This window comes from Aphelocoma coerulescens, chromosome 4A (genome assembly GCF_041296385.1).
Source record: "Aphelocoma coerulescens isolate FSJ_1873_10779 chromosome 4A, UR_Acoe_1.0, whole genome shotgun sequence".
Taxonomy (NCBI): domain Eukaryota; kingdom Metazoa; phylum Chordata; class Aves; order Passeriformes; family Corvidae; genus Aphelocoma; species Aphelocoma coerulescens.
The window spans coordinates 19,243,765-19,265,571 of record NC_091018.1 but is presented as its reverse complement, the minus strand read 5'-3'; the positions used below and the strand labels follow the sequence as shown (position 1 = coordinate 19,265,571).

General features: G+C 45.3%; 1 protein-coding gene across 3 annotated transcripts in view; it reads left to right on the top strand.

Moving 5' to 3' along the window:
- AMOT (angiomotin) overlaps positions 1–21,807 on the top strand; it is a 56,876-nt gene that overhangs the window by 18,537 nt on the left and 16,532 nt on the right. For all 3 annotated transcript variants that reach the window (XM_069015655.1, XM_069015652.1, XM_069015651.1), the window contains 5 exons: positions 6,718–6,883; positions 8,284–9,202; positions 15,871–16,324; positions 17,725–17,869; positions 19,206–19,298. In XM_069015655.1, the coding sequence (XP_068871756.1) occupies positions 8,331–9,202; positions 15,871–16,324; positions 17,725–17,869; positions 19,206–19,298 (1,564 nt within the window). In that variant the 5' untranslated portion in view covers positions 6,718–6,883; positions 8,284–8,330. The remainder of the gene's footprint in view (positions 1–6,717; positions 6,884–8,283; positions 9,203–15,870; positions 16,325–17,724; positions 17,870–19,205; positions 19,299–21,807) is intronic.

Here is a 21,807-nt window from a genome sequence, read left to right as displayed (position 1 = left end):
CCTGGCACTGCATTCCTCAGGCCGGGAGAGCTGAATGCATTTCCTGCACCAGCCCTGCTGGCATTGACTGAGCTCTGAGTGGGAGCAGGGAAGGTTAATCACCTTGGATTTGTGCTCAAGGAGCCATGTGTTACCTCTGGTTTCTGTGCACTCCATGAAGTTCATTTTGTTCATTAGGGCTCTAAATCTTTAACTATTTTTCTGCAGCTGCTGAGGATCCTTTGCAGAAGTATCTTCTCCAGCTGGAGGAAACACTCAGAAAGTTCCTCTGCCTTCTGCTTGCACAAGTCCTGGGATGCCAACATCCTTGATCCATTTAGGCAGAATCTGTGCTTGCTGCTCCTGTTACTACAGAAAATCTTTCTAGTTTATATTAGCAAGGAAGAAGTTGTGCTGGTGTGGTTTACATGAGGTTTCCTAAGCAATACACCTAAAACCAATTATTTCCTACTGTAACTGCATCTGTTTTAGAGTGGTTGCTGGAATACTTGCATTGAAAGAAATCAATTCCTTGAGTGACATAGTTGTGGCAACAAAAAACATCAATGTAGGCCAGAACTTAGCCAGTCACCACTGTGCTAAAATGAATGGAGTAATATCTTCCTCCCAGTGTGGTGGTGAGGCTCAATTAATCATCTTATAGGTAATTAAAGGTTTTTTACAAGGTGCACATGAAAAGCCCACGTGGTTATGATAAAAGAACAACACCAAAACCACTTTTATAAGATCCTTGCTGTCTAAAATGCAGTGGGCTGGATCTTCTGTAGGGTTTTACTTTTAATTCATATTTTTAACCCGTGGTACCTGCTGAGATCTCTTGGTGGTGTTGGGCTATCCCAGTACTGCACTAGGTTTGTGCCCTTCCTTGGGCCACAGCATCAGTGACTGACAACTGGCAAGGTTACCTGTATTTTAGCTGTTTCTTTTTCTAAAGGAAACAAAAAGCAGCCCTTAGACCAGAGGAGGGGCCATGCCTGCCTGCTTTCCAGATTCTGTGGTTAGTCCCGTTAAATTCTGTGAAACTGCTTTCTGAAATAAGAAGAGCTCCTCCATATGGGGGCTTAAAATAGTTTAAATTGTGGTATTGCTAGAAAAAGCCAGAAAATTCCATGCTAAAGTTAGGCCGTAGTGGTTGTTTTCTTCCCTGCATCCTCCTCCACCTACATTTTTTTATTTGTGTCAACTTATGATATAAATTTTCAGGATGTCACAACTACCATAAGAGGAAAAACTACCTTAAGGTGGCACAAAATGGATATATCTGTTTAGGGATAGTATTTCCATTGTTTTCAGGAGTGCTTAAGCTTTTAGGTTCGAATTTTGACTTTATTTTTAACGTGGATGGTGATTCCAATCTTGGTGGGGTTTTTTTTTGTTTTATCTCAGCAGCAATTAAAAGAGTCTGATCCTATCTGTAGGGACAAATGATGCACTGTCAACATTTTGCTCCCTTCTGATAATGCACATGAAACTGGTTTGCGTGTTTGAAGATTACATTTTACACTCACATGGTTTTCATTATCTGAGAGCCCCGAGGAGAGGCCTGGACTAAATCAGGGAAGGAATGGAGAAACCACACAATGCAATGAAACTGGTGCTGAGGCATAGTTGGGATAGCTGTGGGACAGGGGCTGCTGACGACAGAAGCAGGGCGCTGCCTGAGTGCCAGCAGCAGCGAGAAGTGGAGCATTCGCAAAAGACAAAACAAAGCTTGATGCTGAATTAAAACTGCGGCTTGGGCTTGCAGCAATCCCCCAGTTCTGCAAGGAGAATTACTGGAAATCTGCGAAGTTTCAGGCAGATGAATCTTGCTCGGTCTGTGCTGGGAGGCAGCCTCTGAAATGAGACCTGGTGTGGCTAAAGCTGCCTGAGCTTGAGCTGGTTTTAGCAAGAGGACGTCTAAAAGGTGAGATCTTGGCCTTTCTGGAGTTGGTAGCAGAGCTCCCATTGCCTGTGCTGGAATTTGTGTTTCACTAATTATGCAGAAGTGGCAGTACCTGCCCCTAAAGCATTGTGACTCTGCAGATGTGTGAGCAGTGTTAGGTAGTGCTGCATAAGAGTTCAAGTAATTGAGTGGTGGGATGTCTTCATGAAGAAATATTCTCAATAAAAACAGCTGGTTTTCCTATTGGACTGGTATATTCAGAATAAATCCTCCTGCCCCTGTGACTTTTAAAATTTTATGGAGGAACTTGAAATTCCATAGCATTCTTTTCAAAATGCTTAAAAGCCATGACACATTCCTATTTATACCGGGCTTTCTAAGTGTTTATTCTTCTCTCTTTTTTTTTTTTTTTCCTTTGTAATATAAAGCCTAAATTATGTTGGTGAAGATTATAGCAACTTCCCTGTGAAGAAATTGATACTTTTTAGTGAGGGGAGCAGTAATTCAAAGGTCAAGTAAGGTCTTCTCTGTTTTTTCCTTTGAGATGTTATTTAGAGGGGATCTTCCCATGTTGATGTCTTGACTTATTTATCTCCAGCCAGGCCAAGCAACTCGCTCCCTTTTCTTCAGGCCTGCCAGGCTTCCCTGTGCCTGGTCCCAGTGACATGAGTGTTTGAGGGCCAGGGTTAGGGACAGTCTAAGCCGTACTCAGGTGGACTCAGTTTGGCTGGGAGAGTTGTTAAAACTGGGACCAGTCTTTGGTTGTTCTTGTGGCCTCTCGTTGCTGTAGCCCGATGATCTAATACAATGGGTATGCATCTTATTTGCCCCCCTCCGGGTGACATTGTTCTTGTTTTTCGTTAAAAGAAGGAAGTTTTTCTTGTTTGCCCGGTGACTCTGCCCTTCTGGAATGAAGATGAGTAATGCTGGCAGCACTCCATGCACCTGCTCGGTGCCACCCTCCGGGATCACCTGAGCCACAGGGCAGCAGATGGAGGCAGGCAGGGCCGGGAGGGCTGAATGGGAGCTGGGGAGGTGTTTATGGTTGGAGTCTGGAACCTCCTCCTCCTGCTTAGGAGCAGGTGCTAAAGCGCTTTCACAGCGCTGGGACTTGCTGAGTGCTGCCTTGCAGGTCTGGGTGTTGGCGCCAGACGTTGGGAACATTTATTCTCCAGGACTATCCTGGTGTGTATTCCCTCCCTTCCTCCTCCTCTTCCTCGGGTAGGACTGAAAGGAAGCAAAGAGCATTCAGTGATAACCTGCAGTATTCACTGAATAATTTGGGACCTCGCCTCTGACTCCCTGGTGCTCCCAGCCACTTCAGAGTGAGTGTGTGTGCAGAACAACCACGGTTCCAGTGATCTTGGAGACACCCAGGCTGAGTGAATTCTGCAGGATCAGGGATCAGCCTGCGGGGGTTTGCGTGGGCCATGGAGCAGCAGAGTGTTTCCATTACCCAGGGGGTGACTCAGCATGGGAGCATTGCCCAGGGACCTCACAGCTGGTCCTGTCCACACTGTCTCTGTTTCATGTCCCCTCCTCTATTATAGAGTGCAGGTCTGTCTGAAGATAACCCTGCACCTAAAAAACCAGCCTAAAACCTCATCTACCTGATAGCATCCCATCCCCTGCTGCCAACCAGGATGGGCAGTATCACAAGCACATCCTTTAAGAAAAACCACAGAATTACTTTGCAGAATTTGCAGCTGGAGTTTGAAGTCTGTCACTGGATTGTTTCAAGTGTGAGTGATACAAAACTTAGGAGTAAAACTGAAAGTGTTTAACTGTACTTCAGCCTTGACGAGGTGGTGAACCTGTTCCCATCCCACCTGATGTGTAAGCTAATTAGCTCCTTGGCTAAGCAGTAATTCTGGGCAAGTATGCACAGGCTGTCCTCACAGGGACTCTTGCATTCCTCTTCGTTTCACAAGCTAAAGAAAGATGCTTCTCTTTGCTTGTGAGGTTATTATTGCTCCATGCAGGTTAATTGAGCTATAGCATTAGAGCCACTCATCAAACAGTGGTGAGTCGCTCACTTGTCTAAGCTTGTTTATTTTTATAATGCTGGAAAATATTTGCATGCTGTACAGAAATGTGCTGCTTTGGTTCCCTACAGCCTGGTAGTATTATCATTTTAAATTCTTCATTAATCTTCCTTCCTCACGAGGGACTGGCAAGGTTCCTGTGCATAATTACATGATGTTTAAGACAGAAGCTTCAGCTACTGGGTTTTTTACACAATGCCCTGTAAACATGAGGCTTTTCTTCCTTAAATAGTACCTACACTACCCCCCTTTAATGCCCGTTCTTGATCTCAGCATGGTGCAGCACTATTTGCAATTCCTGTGTTAGTTCTACCAGTTCTAGGTTCTGATGTTTCCTCAAGAGCTTTTCCCTCAAGTTACCAGGAGTAATTTCAGACCAGAGGTTAGAATGAGGTGGAAGATGATAGAGCTGCGATGCTCGGGAGCAAATTGCAAAATTGCTTCAGCCTGGGAAATCTCACTGTGGTTCCTTGGATGAGATTTGATCTAAACCTGATTTCTCCTCCACTGGAGAAGGTGTTTCTGGGCTTTGTGGCAATGGAGACTGCACCATCCAATCCATGCAGTTTGGCAGTTGTTGGCAGTCTGATTTCAGCCTATCCATCATAATAGATGTAGGCTAAACCCCCAAATACGTCTGTTTAAAGTATCTACAGAACCTTCCCAATTTCCTTCCAGCTCTATCATAACAACTTTTCCAGTGCATCTCACTAATTTCCATCTCTGGCACACTGAAAACCGAAATTGCTGGAAGAGCCTGACACAAACAGAGTTTGGTGTCCAAATAAATAACACATGGGCTTCAGCACCGATAGTACTGTTCATTTTTGTGTTTAGTTAATAGAAAAGTTAACTCACTAGTTCTGCCAGGAGTTTCCAGCCTGCTCAGAAAGCAGATTCCAGAAATGCTGCCACCCAAATTAGTTGCACAAGATTTTCTTTGTTAATAAAAATAATGGGATAAAACTGGAAAAAATAGGCTACGAGTCAGTATTTAAATAAAGCGGATTTTTTGGCCAGAATATCCTTCTGTTGTATCTCAGCCCACCTTTTGCTTTGGGTTTCCAGGTTGATTTCTTGTTTACACCCACACTAAAATTAGTAGTATTCAGTTCTGGCAAATGTTTTCAGTGTGAGCTGTGCCCTCCCTCCATCAGCTCAGCAGAACGAGCTGGTAGTGCTGAGGAGTGAAGCTCTGCGTGTGAAATGGTTCCTGGAGCATTTGAAGGAGTTAAACATGCACAGATTGGATTTGACTGTTGAAAAAAAAATCTTTTAAGGCAGAGAGGCAGAATCTCAAGCTGGGTTGTATCTTTGTATTAAAAAAATAAACAAGCCCCCTCCACCTCCTTAGATTTTTCCAGTTGAGACAAAAGAAATCTTTGGGTGGAAAGGCAGCATCATATTGCATAATAAAAGCCTTTTTATGCTCTAATAAAAAGGTTGCTCAGGGCAGCTTGGTTTAAAAAAATAAAAAAAGAAGAGTCAGTGATGATTCTGGTGTGAGGGGGATGAGGAATCCTTAACTTCTGTTGTGCAACACTGGGAAAAGAGGCTAGAAATTGCTCTAGTTATCTGCTATCTTTAATGCCTGGTTTAAAGGTTCTTTACTGCATATTTGCTGGCAGCTGCTTTCAATATATCCCTCTCGAGCTAAGTCACCAGTTAAGAATTTGACATTAGCTGCTTTTTTCAACCACCATCTTGAAGTACCACACCACACAACACTGCCTTGTTCTCTCCTTAGATATTGTTCATGTGCCTTGAAATTGCTGTTGACACCTCAAGTATTTAACTTGCAGATCTGAGATAGTTTTTGTTGGGTGTGGATTTGTGCTGCAATAAGTCAGAGACAGAAGTATCCATGTCTGCATTCCTTCACTACATCTGTTCACTTTATTTTTTGCAACATTCCAGGAAATTAAGTTAAATTATACATATCAATGAATATTTTTAGTTTCACTAGTTCTGTTTTCATTGCCTTTCCTTAAAGTATGAACACACTGAGTGCACAAGTATGTTCCACATCTTTTGCATTGCTTGCTTTTTTCTTTAGGACACCTTCAGGAGCTGCTTCTTGTAACAATGCCTAAATAGACATTGTTCTGTATTCTCCTGCTTCTCCCCTCAATGGTTAAAGTTTCTTTACTGCTTCATATTCTGAAAGAGAAAAGTACCGTAATTAAAGAGCGTTTTGGGAATTAGAGCTGTGCTCTGCTGTGTATTTCTGGCATAAACTCTGTCAGTGTCCTTTTCTTCCCCTGACTTTCCCAGTCTGTAAAATAAAGCTAATATTCACAAACTGATCATTCTCACAGTTATTTCTGAGGCATGGTGTGTTGAAGTTTATCAAGCATTTCACCGTGTCACTGTCCAGCAGAGGATTTCTGCTGACATGACACAGTTCAAAATACTCAGCACCACTGGCAAAGGAGACATAAGCACAGGGCATCCTCATCTGTGCTGCAGCTTTCATTCTGAGCAAGAAGTAAAACAATGGAGTTAAAGAATTAGCGGGTTTTAATCACTGTTTCACTTGGAGGCACAGATGGGACAAAGCATTACTTGGCAACATTTAATCTTGGAGCAGAAATGGTCATGATTAAAGCAGCAGCTGGAGTAGATTGCTGGGGACATGGGGGTTCATTCATCCTAAAGGGATCAAAATTGTTGGGCTCTGGGAGAAAACAAGAAGCTACAAAAGGAATATCTGAAATATGGGCCAAGGTTTATTATTTCTAGGGTCTCATGTACTGATTAAAATGATGTTTTTAATGCTTCCCTCAGAGTTATTTTGGGAGCGAGGAGAGTATCAAGTGATCTGGCCTGCTGAAGAGGAGCCTGAAGCCATCTCTGAGTGGAGATCTTGGATTTGCAGGAGGAAGGCTGAGTGTGTCCCCCCATGTGGCAGAACTGCTCCTCCTTACCAGGGGACTCCAAGTGAAGGACAAAGGTATGTGCCACTTCAAACAGGATTTCAGAGGAGTCACATTCCAGGTCAGCTCACAGGGCCTGAACTCCTGCAGTGGTGAGCAGCCTGCAATGAGGTGGATTTTAACTTTCTCTTCATTAAGGTTTGCAAAGGGTTTTTGTCTGCTCCATGCGAGTCCTTGTGTTGCAGGGGTTGGCTGGCCTGAGGGAGCAAACAGGGAGATTGTGGAGATGCAGCACAAAGCAGACCCTTCAGGCCTCCTGATTCCTGCTTCTGCTGCAGAACAAACTGTTGGGAGCAAGTTACCTTCTGCTAAGGGACAATGTTACACAGGAAAAAGGTGTCAAAATAAAATGCTAGAACACCAACACGTGTTCTGTTGTCAGGGCAGAGCTACAGCTTGGCCAGCGGGTAAGGCTTACTCCCTATTCTGAGCTGTTCTAGCTCAAAAGTAGCTCTGCTTTCAGTTACATGTCTCAAAGGTATCATTAATTTTTGATACTTCAACTCATGCAAGGCCAGTGGGCCTGAGTTTCCATGACACACTCCTGACTCCACTGGGAGACTGAGCAAAACGTAATTGCTGTTGGTCACTGGCTTAATCTGTACTTAGGATGTGCCTGACATTGGCTCTTTGTGTTTCTCTCATTGGGACAAAGTGTTTTTTCCTGCCACTCAGAGGTCTTTTTCTGTTCCTTAGATCAGACAACTCTTTTTCCTCCCCTTGCATTTGCATGCATTCCGCTGAGGATATTTAGATGTGTGAGGATTTGGTTGCCTTTGTATAGCAGGAAGTTCCTGAGTCCTCACTTGCACCGTGCCTGGGGTTTTCTGCAGCAGGGAGAATAGGTGCTGATCTCACTCTGGGCGCTTCATAACTCTGAAAACCTGTTGGCTAGCTAGGTATTCATTAATTGCTGTATCTCAGCTGAGAGATTTCTTTACTTCTTTTGAACCATATGCTATCTCAATGGGCCTCTTTTTTGTTTTTTCTTTCCCTTAAAACTGACAAGTTGCTGATTTCACACTTTAATCCTTGTCTGCCTACAAATATGGGAAGTGTATTTCACTGTTGGTAACTCTAAGTATAAAGCAAACAGGTTTCAGGCGTTTTTACCATCATCCTGTGAATTCCACATCTCCTTTTTGCCCAAGATGCTGTCTGAGGTATTTGGCATGCATCCCTACAGCTTGCAGTCGATTGATTTGCCTATAAACTTTCAAGTCACCTTTCATCACCTTTCTAAGGCTTTGCCCCCCGGGCATGCAAGTCCTTCTTAGGTCAAGGGCCTTGATGACCCCCATTGTTATGGGAACCTTTGGTAATCTAACCTGCTTTTTTTCTGTATTTCGAGCCATTGCTCTTGAATATCTCTTGCCCGATCCACTCAGGCGCTAATAACCGTGTCTCCTTTCCTTAGGTCAAGGGCAGCTTCTACATTCCACCCAAAAGGCACCACAGTTTGAGATGAGGAATTCAGAAGAGCAAGCAGCTACGACAGTTTTACAGCGCCTGCTGCAGGAGCAGCTCCGATACGGGAACCCAAATGACAACCGCAACCTTCTCGCCTTACACCAGCAAGCCACAGGGAATGCCCCCCCTTTCAGCAGCACTGGCAGCCCGGCCTCTCAGAACGAAGGGCTGAGCTCCCAGGACCACCAGCTCGTGACTCATGCTGCCCGCCAGGAGCCCCAGGGCCAGGAGATACAGGTGGACAACAGCATCATGGAGAAGCAGCTGTCGCCGCGGCTCCAGAACAGCGAGGACCTCCCGACCTACGAGGAGGCCAAGGTGCAGTCGCAGTATTTCCGGGGCCAGCCGCACGCCAGCGTCGGGGCGGCCTTCTACGTCACGGGCGTCACCAACCAGAAGATGAGGACTGAAGGGCGGCCCACGGTGCAGCGGGTGAGCCCGGGGAAGGTGCACCAGGACGAAGGACTGAAGGACCTCAAGCAAGGCCACGTGCGCTCCCTGAGCGAGAGGCTGATGCAGCTGTCCCTGGCCACCAGCGGGGTCAAGGCCCACGCGCCCGTCACGAGCGCGCCGCTCTCCCCGCTGTCCCCCCTCTCTCCCCAGCAGTCCAGCGACCCTTACAAAAATTCTGGCTCCAATGAGTTCTACAAGAACTCGGTGCAGCCCCCTTCCCAGGCCAGCATGAAAGGAATGGAGCAGCGGGGGCCTCCCCCAGAGTATCCTTACAAAAACGTGTCCACCCCGTCTATGAACTGCAAACCTCAGGACTCGGGGCATTTCTATAGTGACCATCGCATGAGCCAGCAGGGAAGATCTGATGGGCCTATGATGAGGTATCAGCATCCCCCTGAGTATGGGTCAGTCAGGTAAGCGAGACCTTAAAACAAACCCCGTCACAGCCACGTAGGGAAAGACAATATAACACTCAGTCCATCACCTTGGCAGGTGTTCCTTCAGCAAAGACCCCATCTTCATTATGTGAGATGACATGTTGTGTTCAGCTGCAGACTGTCTGGAAGGACTGTTACCAAGGCCTGACTCTTTCTTACCAAAAAAAAGAAATCCAAAACAAGCCAACTCGATTTTATGGTATGGGGAAGTTTAATGCTGAGGCTCCAGAGCCTCACAAAAGCCTTGCTACAAAAGCCAAAGTTATGGTGTGATTCATTGTAGAAACTTGCAGTTACTTTTTGCAAGACTTAAGCTGTACTTTAATTACATCTGCCAGACAAAGATTTTTCTTAAAACTGCATCACATAGGAAAGGAGAAAGTGAATGAAAGCAACAACAGTGCAGGTAGCAAAAATCACCTCTGAGCTTCCTGTAGAGTTTTTAAAATTTTAATTTCAGTGGACTGAAGTGTGGGAAAGGAAAATGGTGTATGCTTTGTGCCTCATCCCAGATTTGCTTGTTCAGCTTTTGCTCATTTTTCTTGCATCATTTGAAATCTCAGCCTGTTCTGGTTCCCTCTAGATAAGGAGCTGGATTTGGCTTAAGCCAAACACTGATGTCCATGTGGGAAGATGAAGTTTTATTAAGGTGGGCTAAAACCCCAGCTTTACTTTACCTGTTCCCATACCATCTTATCTCTGCCTGACACCAGGTGGGATCTGGTGTGATGATTTTGGCCTCATTTTGAAGCTAAAAGGGTAATTCAGAGGAGCTACAGGAGGTTGTACATGGAGAGGTCTCTGTGCATGTGTTTGTACATTTTGAGGGGAGCATGAAGAAACCAGTCAGTATTTGGGAGCAGAGACTGAGCTTTAGGGAGTTTGAATCTGCTCAGAACCTTCCTAGCCCTATGAGGAGCTATTTTCAGAATTTGTCCACCATTGTTTGTGATCTGAAATGACTTCAGCAGCATACAAGCCTGATGAAAAGGCCCTTTGATCTGGCTAAATAAATAATAAAGAGGCCAGGAAAAGGGGAAGAAAGGGTTTAGGGGGGTAATGATTGTAGAAACTCGTTGCAAATGTTTTTGCAAATTCAAAGGCCTCAAACCTCTGTGCACACGGGACAGGGAAACTGCTCCTCGATGGTTCAGCTGCATCAGAAATACTCATAATATTATATGCAGTGAGATGTAGCCTGCTTGCTGTTTAAGGGAGAGGTATTTGAAAACACGCCAACAGTCAGCTCCTCTAGACAGGGTGATTTTTGTCTGTATTGGATGGATCCTGGCTGCTTTGAAAGAACATGGTGGGGGGAAGGAGGGGGAGGAGAAAGGTTCAGCTGGCAAGGTTTCCAGTAGGGGAAGCAACTGAAATTTGTCTTCAAAGCATTGGGAATCTAATGAGGTTACTTTTTAACCTAAATAGCTGCACAGTGGAGAGGTTTCCTTTGCGAGCAAATGCTGGAGTAGTAGAACAATTGCAAGACTAATCCATAAATTACAGAGCAGCGTAGCAAAGGAAGGGAGCGAGTCCTCTATTCCCCTCCCTCTCCCACACGCTTTAACAGAAACTGTCACTTAGACAAGAAACCTTCTATGTTGCTAAAGGTGCAGCTGGGTGATGGTGTGGGGATTTTAAAGGCAAACAGCTCCGGGGAGAGCCTTTGCCTCGCACCAGGAGTGTCCTTGCAGTCTCCAGTTTTCCTGCGCCGCAGCTCGGCGTTTATCGGGATTCATTTGGATTGGTAAATGTGTGCATTTTTTGAACTGTGCGTCAAGGAAACAAAGCCCCTTCTCTCTGCTCCCGAAGCCACACCCTTTTCTGCGGGTTTTTCCCCTCATTGTTCGGGGGAATTTGAGGGTGACCTAATGATGCGGTTAAATAAAACTCGTTGAGCAAGATAAACATTGGGGAATTCACAGCATTCTCATGCTTCACCCTCCCCAGTCTGGGAAAGGAATGGGCTGTGTGGTAAGTTTAAACCAGTCTGCAAACAGTTTGCCTCACCTGCTCCTGGGCGGTGTAAGTTTGGGAACAGTGTATGATGGTAATGATGTTGGTTTAATGTAAATACCGGGCATGCCGGAGGCATCTCTGCTGTTATTTGGAAATTTTAAAGAAAAGGGCTGGCTTCGTGTGAAGTTCCAGGGTCCTGTTCCCTCCCGGATACCTCAACTGCACTTGAGCATTGGTGGTGAAAACAAACCTCCAGTGTAAGAGCAGAGCACGGGTGCCTTGGACTCCGTGTCCTGGGGGCTGCAAGGTCTCCTGTGGCAGCACAGCGAGAGTGGGAGCAGTTTTGGATGCAGAGGAAGCCCCTGTCTGATGCAGTTTTGGATGCAGAGGAAGCCCCTGTCTCTGATGCAGTTTTGGATGCAGAGGAAGCCCCTGTCTCTGATGCAGTTTTGGGGGCAGAGGAAGCCCCTGTCTGATGCAGTTTTGGATGCAGAGGAAGCCCCTGTCTCTGATGCAGTTTTGGGGGCAGAGGAAGCCCCTGTCTGATGCAGTTTTGGATGCAGAGGAAGCCCCTGTCTCTGATGCAGTTTTGGATGCTGAGGAAGCCCCTGTCTCTGATGCAGTTTTGGGGGCAGAGGAAGCCCCTGTCTGATGCAGTTTTGGATGCAGAGGAAGCCCCTGTCTCTGATACAGTTTTGGGGGCAGAGGAAGTCCCTGTCTGATACAGTTTTGGATGCAGAGGAAGCCCCTGTCTGATACAGTTTTGGGTACAGGGGAAGCTCCTTGTCTCTCTGATTCAAGCGCCATCCTCCATCTGGAGCCCAAGCGACTGAGCTCCTGCTGTGGTGATTAATCCCATTGACTTCACAGAAAGTTTTTGAGAGGGAGGTCTGCAGAATTTGTCCCATAATTAGTAAATCACTCTGTGCACTGCATTCCCCTGAGCAGCATCAAAGTGGGGGCTAATCAGGTATGACTGGGCAGCAGAACAAAAATGCCTGGGTTTGATTTCGGCTGTGTAATGGAGTGGAGCCTGCTCCCTCCCGCAGTCAGCATTTCCTGGTTTGTGCAGGAGGGCTGGGGAAGAGAGGGGAACTGGAGCTTCTTGAACACAAAACATGCAGGAGAAGCTGGGAAGGCATTAAAAAAACCCTTAACGAGCCAGAGACCTTTCCTGATCCCTTCATTCTTCTGCCCCCCCACTGTGTTGCTCTGCCCACAGACCTTGTGTGTGACCCTCTGTCCTGGCAGCCTGAGCACCCCTGATGGCTGCAGAGCTGCCCTTACTCCCAGTCTCTGTCTTCCTGCCTGAAAAGCTGAGGTGACCCTTGTAGTTGCAGAGCCATAAATCCAGGTTTGTACTTGGCCTGTGTGGAACGTTCCTCTGATCCATGCCAGGGGCTCTCAGGGGAGCAGAGATTCCTGCGTGGTGCACAGAGAAGTGGCCCTTAAAGTTATGCCTTCAAACCCAAACACTTGTGGGGATAATTGCTCTGAGGGTTTTTTTTCCTGCATTTGGTTTATTCAGGTCTCTGTGATGCTTAGGCAAATGGAAGGAGATTGTGTAATTTTGTTGTATATGTGTTTTGAGAGTCTACATTTTTTCTGAAGTGGTTGGTTCAGATAAAATTTTGATGACTATTGCGGGGTTACCTGAGGACTCATTCTCTCATGGAGGGAATTTTCTACTACCATTTTATTGGCAGTACTGTTAGGTGACAGCAATAGTCATTTTTACCTTTACGTTCTGCTGTGTGGCTTAAAAATCTTGAAAAATCCAAATTCTGTTCATTCACCTTTCTGACTCTCTCAGCCCAAAATTGCTTTACCGGAGAAATAAATTCTTCAATTATCTTGTTAATATAAAGAAATCCCAGAGCCAGGTATTTTGTACCCACAAAATGTATGTAAGTATTTTATAAGACAAAATTTTAAGTAGTGGGGATGCCAAAAAGTTCTTTGAATGTGTATGTAAAAGTTTGCATGCAAGGTCTTAAAAAGTCTGGTGTCATTGTGAGGTTACTAGGACTTCTAAATATTTTTTTTTTAAAGGTAGGATGTAGTAACCAAGCTGTGCTGTCTCATTCTGCTGGGAATATAAATGCACGTGTGACATTTTGGAAGCCCTAATGCTGTTGGTAATGCCACAGAACAAGAGTCTCCAAGCTCTCATGTTCTAGCTTGAGCCCACAGGATTGCTATAATTTCAAGATCATGAGAGACTCTGGATGTGACTGCCAAGAAGCTGGAATTCTTGGAAATATATCCTGTTTAGAAATACTCAGCCACCATTTCCTAGAGTTGTGCTTTACAATAGGTTTTTTAGAAGAGGATCATTACAAGGCATGGCAGTTCATCTGTCCCTTCAGAATTAGTGCTACTGTTGTGCTTCTTTGGCCATCATTTTGTTCCTTTCATTAGTGCTCAGGATGGCAAGGTTCTGCCACTGGGTCTCTGTTGACAGAATAACAAGATGGTTTTAGTCAAATAGCTCAAATTGTTAACATTGACATCTAAATCATCCTCATTAGGCTTATAAGATTGACTCACTGAGACCAGTCTCTCTGAGTAACTGCTCCAGGTTGTTTTCAGACTGGAAGAGAGTATTTTGTAGGTTGAAAATTGGTTTTTTGCATCCATGAGGCAGACTGGCAACGTATTTCTTTTTGATCTAACTCTGTAGGTCATCACAGATGAAATGTCACAGTAAGGTTATTCCCTAATTGATTATAGCATCAAGGCAGAGCTGTGGTGATAGGTAAAGAATAAACTCAGGGAGATGAGTAGTTTGTGAGGATGCAAAGTTTTAACTCTGCACACAACTGGCTGAGCTAAGAAAGCAGCTGGAAACTACCTGAGACAAACAGGTGACCTTGAGCATGGCCCATGATGGTTTTGCTTCATTCTTCATTAGGAGAACTGGCAAATAAAGTTAATGAAATCAATGCAACAATAAGTAGAGCTGCCCCCCAGGGAGGGGAAGAACCAAGTTGCTGCAACTAAACTGAACATTCCTGAGGAAATTAATTGCACATCACTCTTCTGCATGACCCCTGAAATCCTCATGCTGCAAATGATCATTTCTGGGGAAACAGAGCTCCTGAAATGATGCTGCTGGCAGGGACCACAGTCACCTGAATGTGAGAAGGAGAGAAACAGTAGCTAGAGCACCGACTCTTTGTTTTCTCTTAGTTAACAAAGGCTAGATTTGTTTCCCCATTGGAGAATTTGAGCGGGAGCTTGGAGGTTTCCATGCCCTTTGTCTGCTGGGAACAGGGCAATGAGACATGAGGGGCATGATGCTGAACAGTGAGCCCTGTGCTGGGCTGAGAGCTGCTGAACTCTGCTGTGCTGCTGCCAGGTGTGAGTAATGCCCAGATGTGAGTGATGGGTAGGAGGAGTGATTCCTTCTTTCTTGGGAGAACAGGAAGGATGATACTGGGTGTTTGCACTTGGGCTGAGAAGCCTGTTGTGTAACCCTTTAGTTCCCAGCTTCCTGCTCGCTGTTGTCAGTTCCTCTGAGGCTCCTGGTGTGGCAGGAATGCTGTGAGCTGCCCTGTCCATCCTCTGCAGGGCAGGAGTCCAGGGTTCCTCCTGGGAGCACAGGCAGCCAGGGGGGTATTCTGTAGCAGCTCTGGCCAGGTGGAACAACAGTGTCTGCTTTTCCAGCTGCAGGGTTGAACTGCATCCCAAAGGGTGGGAAATTTTGTCCGAGCAGCAGGAGTGTTTCAGGACATGCTGAACTGCCAGGCTGGGTCTGCTCTGGGCTGAGCTCTGTGCTCAAGAAGAGACTGGCTGCAGCATGGAGAGGGGGGGGACTTGAACTGTTAGAATAAAGAACATCCAGAGAAGTTAAAGGTTGAATGTTTTTGGAGGAGAAAGCAAATCCTGCCTCCTGAGGTCATCCAAGCATGATAAATCCACACAGTCTTCTCAGAGAGATTTCTTACTTGGCTAATGCAGCAGGAGTTGAGCTGGGGATCTCCAGAGCCTGGGAAATGTGAGAAGTTGTAGCTTGGAGTTAGTTCTGTGATGGACTCAGGCATGTTATAGATTGTTATATGTGTCTTTGACAGCCTGCAGAAGTTAGGAGCAGTAAACACACCTACTGCAAAGGACAGGGCAGGTTGGAATGAAAATGCTGCTTCTGATTCTTAGGTTGGTTTTCAGATCCTTTAATTGTCTCATTGATCCAGGCTTCAGCTTGTTGGTTGATATTTCAGAAAGCTCAGATCAGTGGTGCTGGAATACTAGCCTCAAGCTTAGCCAATGTTTTTAACTCTGTATCCTGGCTTGCAGAAGAAAATTCATTGTTTTCTCAATGACAGATGGCACATTTAAGGCCAGAACAAAAGAACCTGTTCCTAGCAGTCCTTAGTTGAGCAGTTTTATCCACAAAGTGTGGAGAAAAGCTATGAATATAATTTTGGCCAGTAGTTGTTGATGCATTTTCTCTTAGTATTTCTGTAAAATACAGTCTTAAGAGGAAACACGTTTGTGCCCTTAGAATGTATTTTCTGCTAAAGATTTGATTTTGAAATGCTTTTTAAAAACAGGCTTATAAAATTGAAGAAAGCCTTACACGAGTCTTTTGCATGGGAAGACCTGTGCACAGGACCTTGTGCCCAGGTTTGTGCACCTTCCTCTGCATGAGTGTGATGGAGCCTCTGCTCTCTGTTTTCCAGGCAGAACCCAGATGTGCAGCTGCAGTTACAACAGAGACCACCTCACCACCACAGCCCAACTTCTTCCTTGACATCCCTGGGATCTTTGACTTTGCTCCAGTCTCCGCCACCCTCCAGGCTGTCCCCTTCCCAGCACCAGCAACCTCTGACTCCCAGCCAGGCAGATCCTGGCATTCTGCCACGGACCCAGCAGCCTTTCTTGTCCAACCCAGTCCATCAGGGAGATCTGTACCGACTATGCCAGCCCTTCCTAGGCCCGCAGCAGCAGCAAGGCGACTCCTACTCCGTGATGCCCCGGGCCCAGCAGATCCCTTCCCCCTATCAGCAGATGCAAGTAGATCCTTTTGCCATCGTTTCCAGGGCCCAGCAAATGGTGGAAATCCTGTCGGAGGAGAACCGGTCCCTACGACAGGAGCTGGATGGGTGCTATGAGAAAGTGGCCCGGCTGCAGAAGGTGGGTGGTTTTGGAATTCAGGCACTCTCCTATCTCTGGTCTAGTCCATAATGGAATCATTTAATCTGCAACTGTTGGATGGTTTGCTGAAGGGATTGATTATGTACTTTAGAGTGTTTTGTATGCAGATTGATTAGTCTGTGTCCTGTGCCTTTGGGCTTCAGCTTAACTTTGGCAGAAGATGGAATCAAAACCTTCAGTTTTCTGCCAACAGTTCATTGTCCTTGCTCAAAAGCACATCCTCCTCAGCTGCTGAAGAAGCTGACTGCTTGGCTTGCTTGGTTAGGTTAAAGCTTGCCCAGGATTAGCAGCAGGTTTCATTTTCCCAAAAAGACTTTAGAGCTGCAGGAAGGGCCTGTTAGGGATGGCACGAGATCACAGTCACTCAAGGAGGCACAGGGGACATTGTTACAAAACTGGTTGGCAGCACAGTATGCAAGGCAAGTAGTGCTGCTATGGCTGCACTGAAGACGTTTGTACTGCAGGACTGGGACTAACACTCCTTTTGTCCCTCTCTCAACACCACACAATTTCCATGAGAACTTAATGTCTTGATTTGGACCCAGCTATTTGCCACCTTTGGCTTTATGGAGCAAGCAGAGTAAATGATGCTAAGACAACTAAAAGAAAATACCCCAGTGAGACCCATCATTAAGGTGCATGTGTGGAGGTATTTTTATGCTGCCTCACAGAAACAACTTCTTGATGACCAGTGGTTTAAAGCTGTGCAGCAGGTCAGCTTTGCTTTTGCCTTGCAGCTGTGGAAAGGCTGATGCTACTTGGCAATGTAGGACTTTGTGGGCCTTGCTGTGCCCTTTGCACTGAGCAGTGTTTGGGGCCAGAAAAATGTGTGGCTGTCTTAGAGTTCAGGTGACCAGTGTGGCTTTCCACACTCATTATTCTCTATGTTACCTCTTACCAGGGACGTACATTCATTTTGTTGTATTTTTTGGGAAGGTTTCTGGCCAGGAAATACTTGAGAGAATTGTTTGACAGCTTCCTGATAATGACAGAAGGATACAAAGGCACTTCCCTCCACCTCCCTGTTGATCACTTGCTGTAGACAGTGCTGATGGGGTTTGCTGTGGTGTGGATCCACACTTCCATAGCAAACTGTGCCCAGCAAGGAGAGTTAGGAGTGAATCTCCTGCTCTGGATGATCAGAGAAGCTTTACACTGAAGGCTAAAAGGAAGGATAAGCATATTTTATTGCAAAATTATTCACCCACTGATATTCTTTCTACAGAGGGATTCATCACAGACCTGAGACTTTTTTACTTAGTATGTAAGTGTAGGTTTTCCTCAATAAAGAACACTTGAGACAAAGTAATCTCCTGTCTGAGACTGAATGAAATTTGTTAGTGAAAAATAATAAGTGCTTGTTTTCACTTCCACTGCAGCTGGAAACAGAAATTCAGCAAGTTTCAGAGGCGTACAAAAACCTGGAGAAATCATCCTCTAAGCGGGATGCTCTGGAAAAGGCCATGAGAAACAAACTGGAAGGAGAAATTCGTAGGCTTCATGATTTCAACAGGGATTTAAGAGGTAAATGAAGTAAAACTTCTGTTCTTCAATGCTGGGGATTTTTATTGTTATGCTTACTTGGCAGGACAGAGTTTTGCTGCAGAATTCAGCGTCTGACATGACTGGAATATGATGGGATACTCAGGTGCATTCAGTAGGCAGAGATTTTAAGCACTTGCTGGGAGAATGGAAAAGACAGGTTTAGGAGAGGGCTGTAGTCTTTCATTTCCAGCCTGTTTCTCATTGACATGAAACATGTGATAAGCCAAATACCATAAACCAGATGCAAGCCTGGAATTCTCTCATGTCTTATATCCTAGAGACAATTTGTACAATTTGTTCAGTTTACAGAAATGGAAAGAGGTTTTGCTGACTGCCTAATCCCACACCAGGCACGTTCACTTTATTTCCTGTCCAGTGACCCTTTTGCACTGACATACAAACTGCAGAATGTCTGTTCTTCCTGAAGGTCTTGTCATTCCTTATCAATGGAGGCATCTGTTTTTTTGGATCTCCCTTCCTTTTCCAGAGTGAGATGTTATTAGTGTCTGGTTCTTGCTAAGAGGCTGAGGCAGCACCACGGCTGGCAGCAAAGTGGTGTTGAGTGGTATTTGACCTTACCAGGGGTAAAAGTTTAAGCATTAGTCTGGAAGGTGGAAAACATCTGCAATTTGAGATTTTGGAAGGTGCACCAACAGTTGTTTAAACTGCAAGTTTAACTTTTTTAAGAAAGCCTTCTGATTGTCCTGCATGTTGTCAGCTCTCACTGTCTCATGTCTCTTACTAAGACTCCCAGAAATTGTTTTGCATCCAGGAAGTAAAGCCATACATTTCCTAGTACTGTACACAAAGGCCTTCGTTAAATAATCTTATTCATAATAAAACACAGCATAAACCTTTCATTCTAATTTTCACAGCCTGATACAAACTTCTAGCAGCTTGCAGCAGCAGAGCTGTTAAGCTGTTTTTAGGGTTTTACACTATTCCCTCAAGTCAGGTAATTGGACAACAGTGATTTAATCTTCTGTTAAGATTTAATGGAGAATTATAAGAGAATCTTTTAGTTGCATGGTGAGATTTATTTGTGTGGAAAAAATAAAGGTATAAATTGAAAAAAATAAACTTCTGTGTCATAAATGTTTAAAATAATTTCTTTGGAGCTTTAACCTCTTTTGTCTCATCGAGTGTATTTCCTTAAGGACATAATTAGAAACATTTCAAAAGTGAGTGCCAACTTCTGATAGGCTGTAGAATTAGGAGATCCATTCCCCCAGCATCAGGAATGCCCTGAGCAGGTGTAACTTAGTGATTGAAAGCTTTTAATTATTTAGTTTGCTTTTATTGAACATTTTTGCAGAACGCATGGAGACAGCCAACAAGCAGCTGGCAGAGAAGGAGTTTGAGGGATCTGAAGACAATCGGAAAACCATCTCTCAGCTCTTTGCACAAAGTGAGTTTCACAGCCATTATGGGTCAGTGGAAAGCTCCAGTCACCCTGGGAAGGAGGACAGTGCAGCAGGTTAATTATCAGCACAGAAATCAGGGCATTGGCAGTCCAAAACTGGCAGTGGAGAAGGGAGGAGGGATTCAAGAGTTCCTTTTCTGTCAGTATGTAAAGTTCATCTGATGGGATTTATTAGAGATTTTGGAGCAAAGGTAATTTGCAGTTAAACTGTAAAGTTAGTGTTCACCCCATAATTTACATGACATTTTATCCACCTATTTTATTCCTTGGAAGCTTTGAAATTAACCTTCCCAGGCTGACAGGAGTCCTGGCATGAGTTAAGGCCAGTGGGAGAGGAGCCTGGTAGGTCTCCTATCTCTTCCTCTTTAATTTGCCACTGCCCTATCCTGTTCAGCAAAAATAAAGGGGATGAACACTCCTGTAGTCTGCTGGACTGGGTGAGGGTCAGGAATGCTGTCCACAGCAGTGGATTTATCACAAGGCAAACCAAAATGACGGGTGTGAAATGCTGCTTTTCCTTTGTTCTGAAATGTCTTGAGGCCGACGGCGCCGGGCCAACTTTCCTCTCATCCCACAGTGTACTCCACCCTTCTGACAATGCTCACTTTTCTCCAATTGTTATATAAAAAGGTAGTGCAATAAAATTGCAAAACAGGGTTTTTCTGTGGTGTAATAGACGCTGCAGCTACTCTGACAGATGCTGGTGTCCCTCTCTTGTGTCATCTTTAGCTTATTCCTTGTGGTTTGCATGGCAAGCAATGGCTGTCAGGGAGTGAATTCCAAACTCCTGGTGGTAGTGGGAAGTCTGGGAGTTTAGTCTCTCCTTCTGTTGGGTGGACACTGAGGTTCACAGGTGCACCCAGAAAGGTGGGAAGGTCAAAGCTGTGGGGCCTCTCCTTTTGGATGGACATGGAAGCAACAGTGCTGCATTTCATAGGTCCCAGCATTTCTAGGGGTGCTGCAGGCACTTGTCAAGTGAAGCAGTTCTCATTTGGGGAAAAGTCTGCAACAAAACCTCCAAAAGCCTCTCTGCAAGCATTTCCAGATTAACAGACAGCCTGGTAGCACTGACTGATACCTGCTGGCATAATGCCACCCTGTCTCATTGCAGCTCAGTCTCTGCAGTACAGTTAATGTGCTCACACTGTCAGCAACTCCCTCCTGGGTGGAGGAGAAATGCTGAGAAAAGATGGGGAAAAAAAATAAGCAGGTGATGACATTTATCCTTATGTCCTGGGCTGGCTCTGAGCTGCACTCAGGGTTTGCTCTGCAGAGCTCTGGGTGCTGCTGGTGGACAGGTTTGTTTTGCAACCTGTGTGTGGGCTGCATTGATTCCCTGGCAGAAGGGAATCTTCAGCTACTCTGTGTTGCTAAAGCTTTGTTCCTGGCTTTTTGCTGGCAGAAGAAAGGGAGTAATTGTGGTCCTGTAAATATAGTTATGCACATGCTTGCACAAACGGGCCTGTGTACTCCATATGCAGTCTGCCCTAACACCCAGCACCTTGTTCCTGTTTTTCAAGCCTTCCACTCCTTGTCCTCATTCCTTTGTCGTGGGATATTGGTTTCTGGAATGCAGTTTCTCTGGTGTCATCAGTGCTGGGTGTAGATCACTCCAGGGAGTATTCTGTGGTTGTGTATCCAGCAAGTGGGTTAATGTTATCTTTGGAGCTGGTTGGCTTGAGCTGGGAATGGCAACATACACAGAGGACATCAGCTCTGTGTTGTGGCTTTGCCTTACACCCCTGTGTGATAATTTCTCCAGTCTCCAATTATTTTTATCCTATCTATTTTTTTTTATGAAGGCAGTGCCCTGTTCCTGCAACTCAGCATTGCTGCTCCAACACCATCCAGCTCTTCCTGGAGAACAGCAGAAAAGGATGAGTTGCTGTGTTTGGGGTGGCAGGTCTGCTCTGAGCAGTGACAGAACAGATGTATGTGCCTCACTTCTGGCCCAGGGGGTCATTTTTATAGGCAGTAGAGGAAGACTGAGGAGTTCTCATTGCTGACTCTTTTCTGACTCCTCTGAAGGTAATTGCTGGATGTTCCTCTGAGGAGGGACAGAACTGCCTTCCAGTTTGGGAGGTCAGTGTGGAAAAAAGGAGCACAAGTTTTTCAGGCACACAAATCTGCCATCTCTCTCCCCAGCCTGAGATATTAAAATTACTCAGTTTGTTTTCCACTACTGAATGCTTGCAGGTGAGGAGGTGCCAAGTTTCACTAACCATCTGCATAGTCACAGCAAATTACCTGAGTAACTGTACTGAGTGGTGCATCTTCTATTCCTTCTCACTATCTTTGTGGCACATTGTTGCTTGAAGGTACCATACTTGTTTTTCAGGGTTACAGGTCCTTCTCTTCCTTGAAAGCCATGTCCTTTTATTTTTCCCCTTAGCACTAGATTTGCATTCTCTCTCTTGTGAGAGTCCTAGTGCAGTCTTTCCTTCACCCCTGGAGTGAAAGACTCCTGAAAACTGGGCAGAGACAAGTGCTGTGC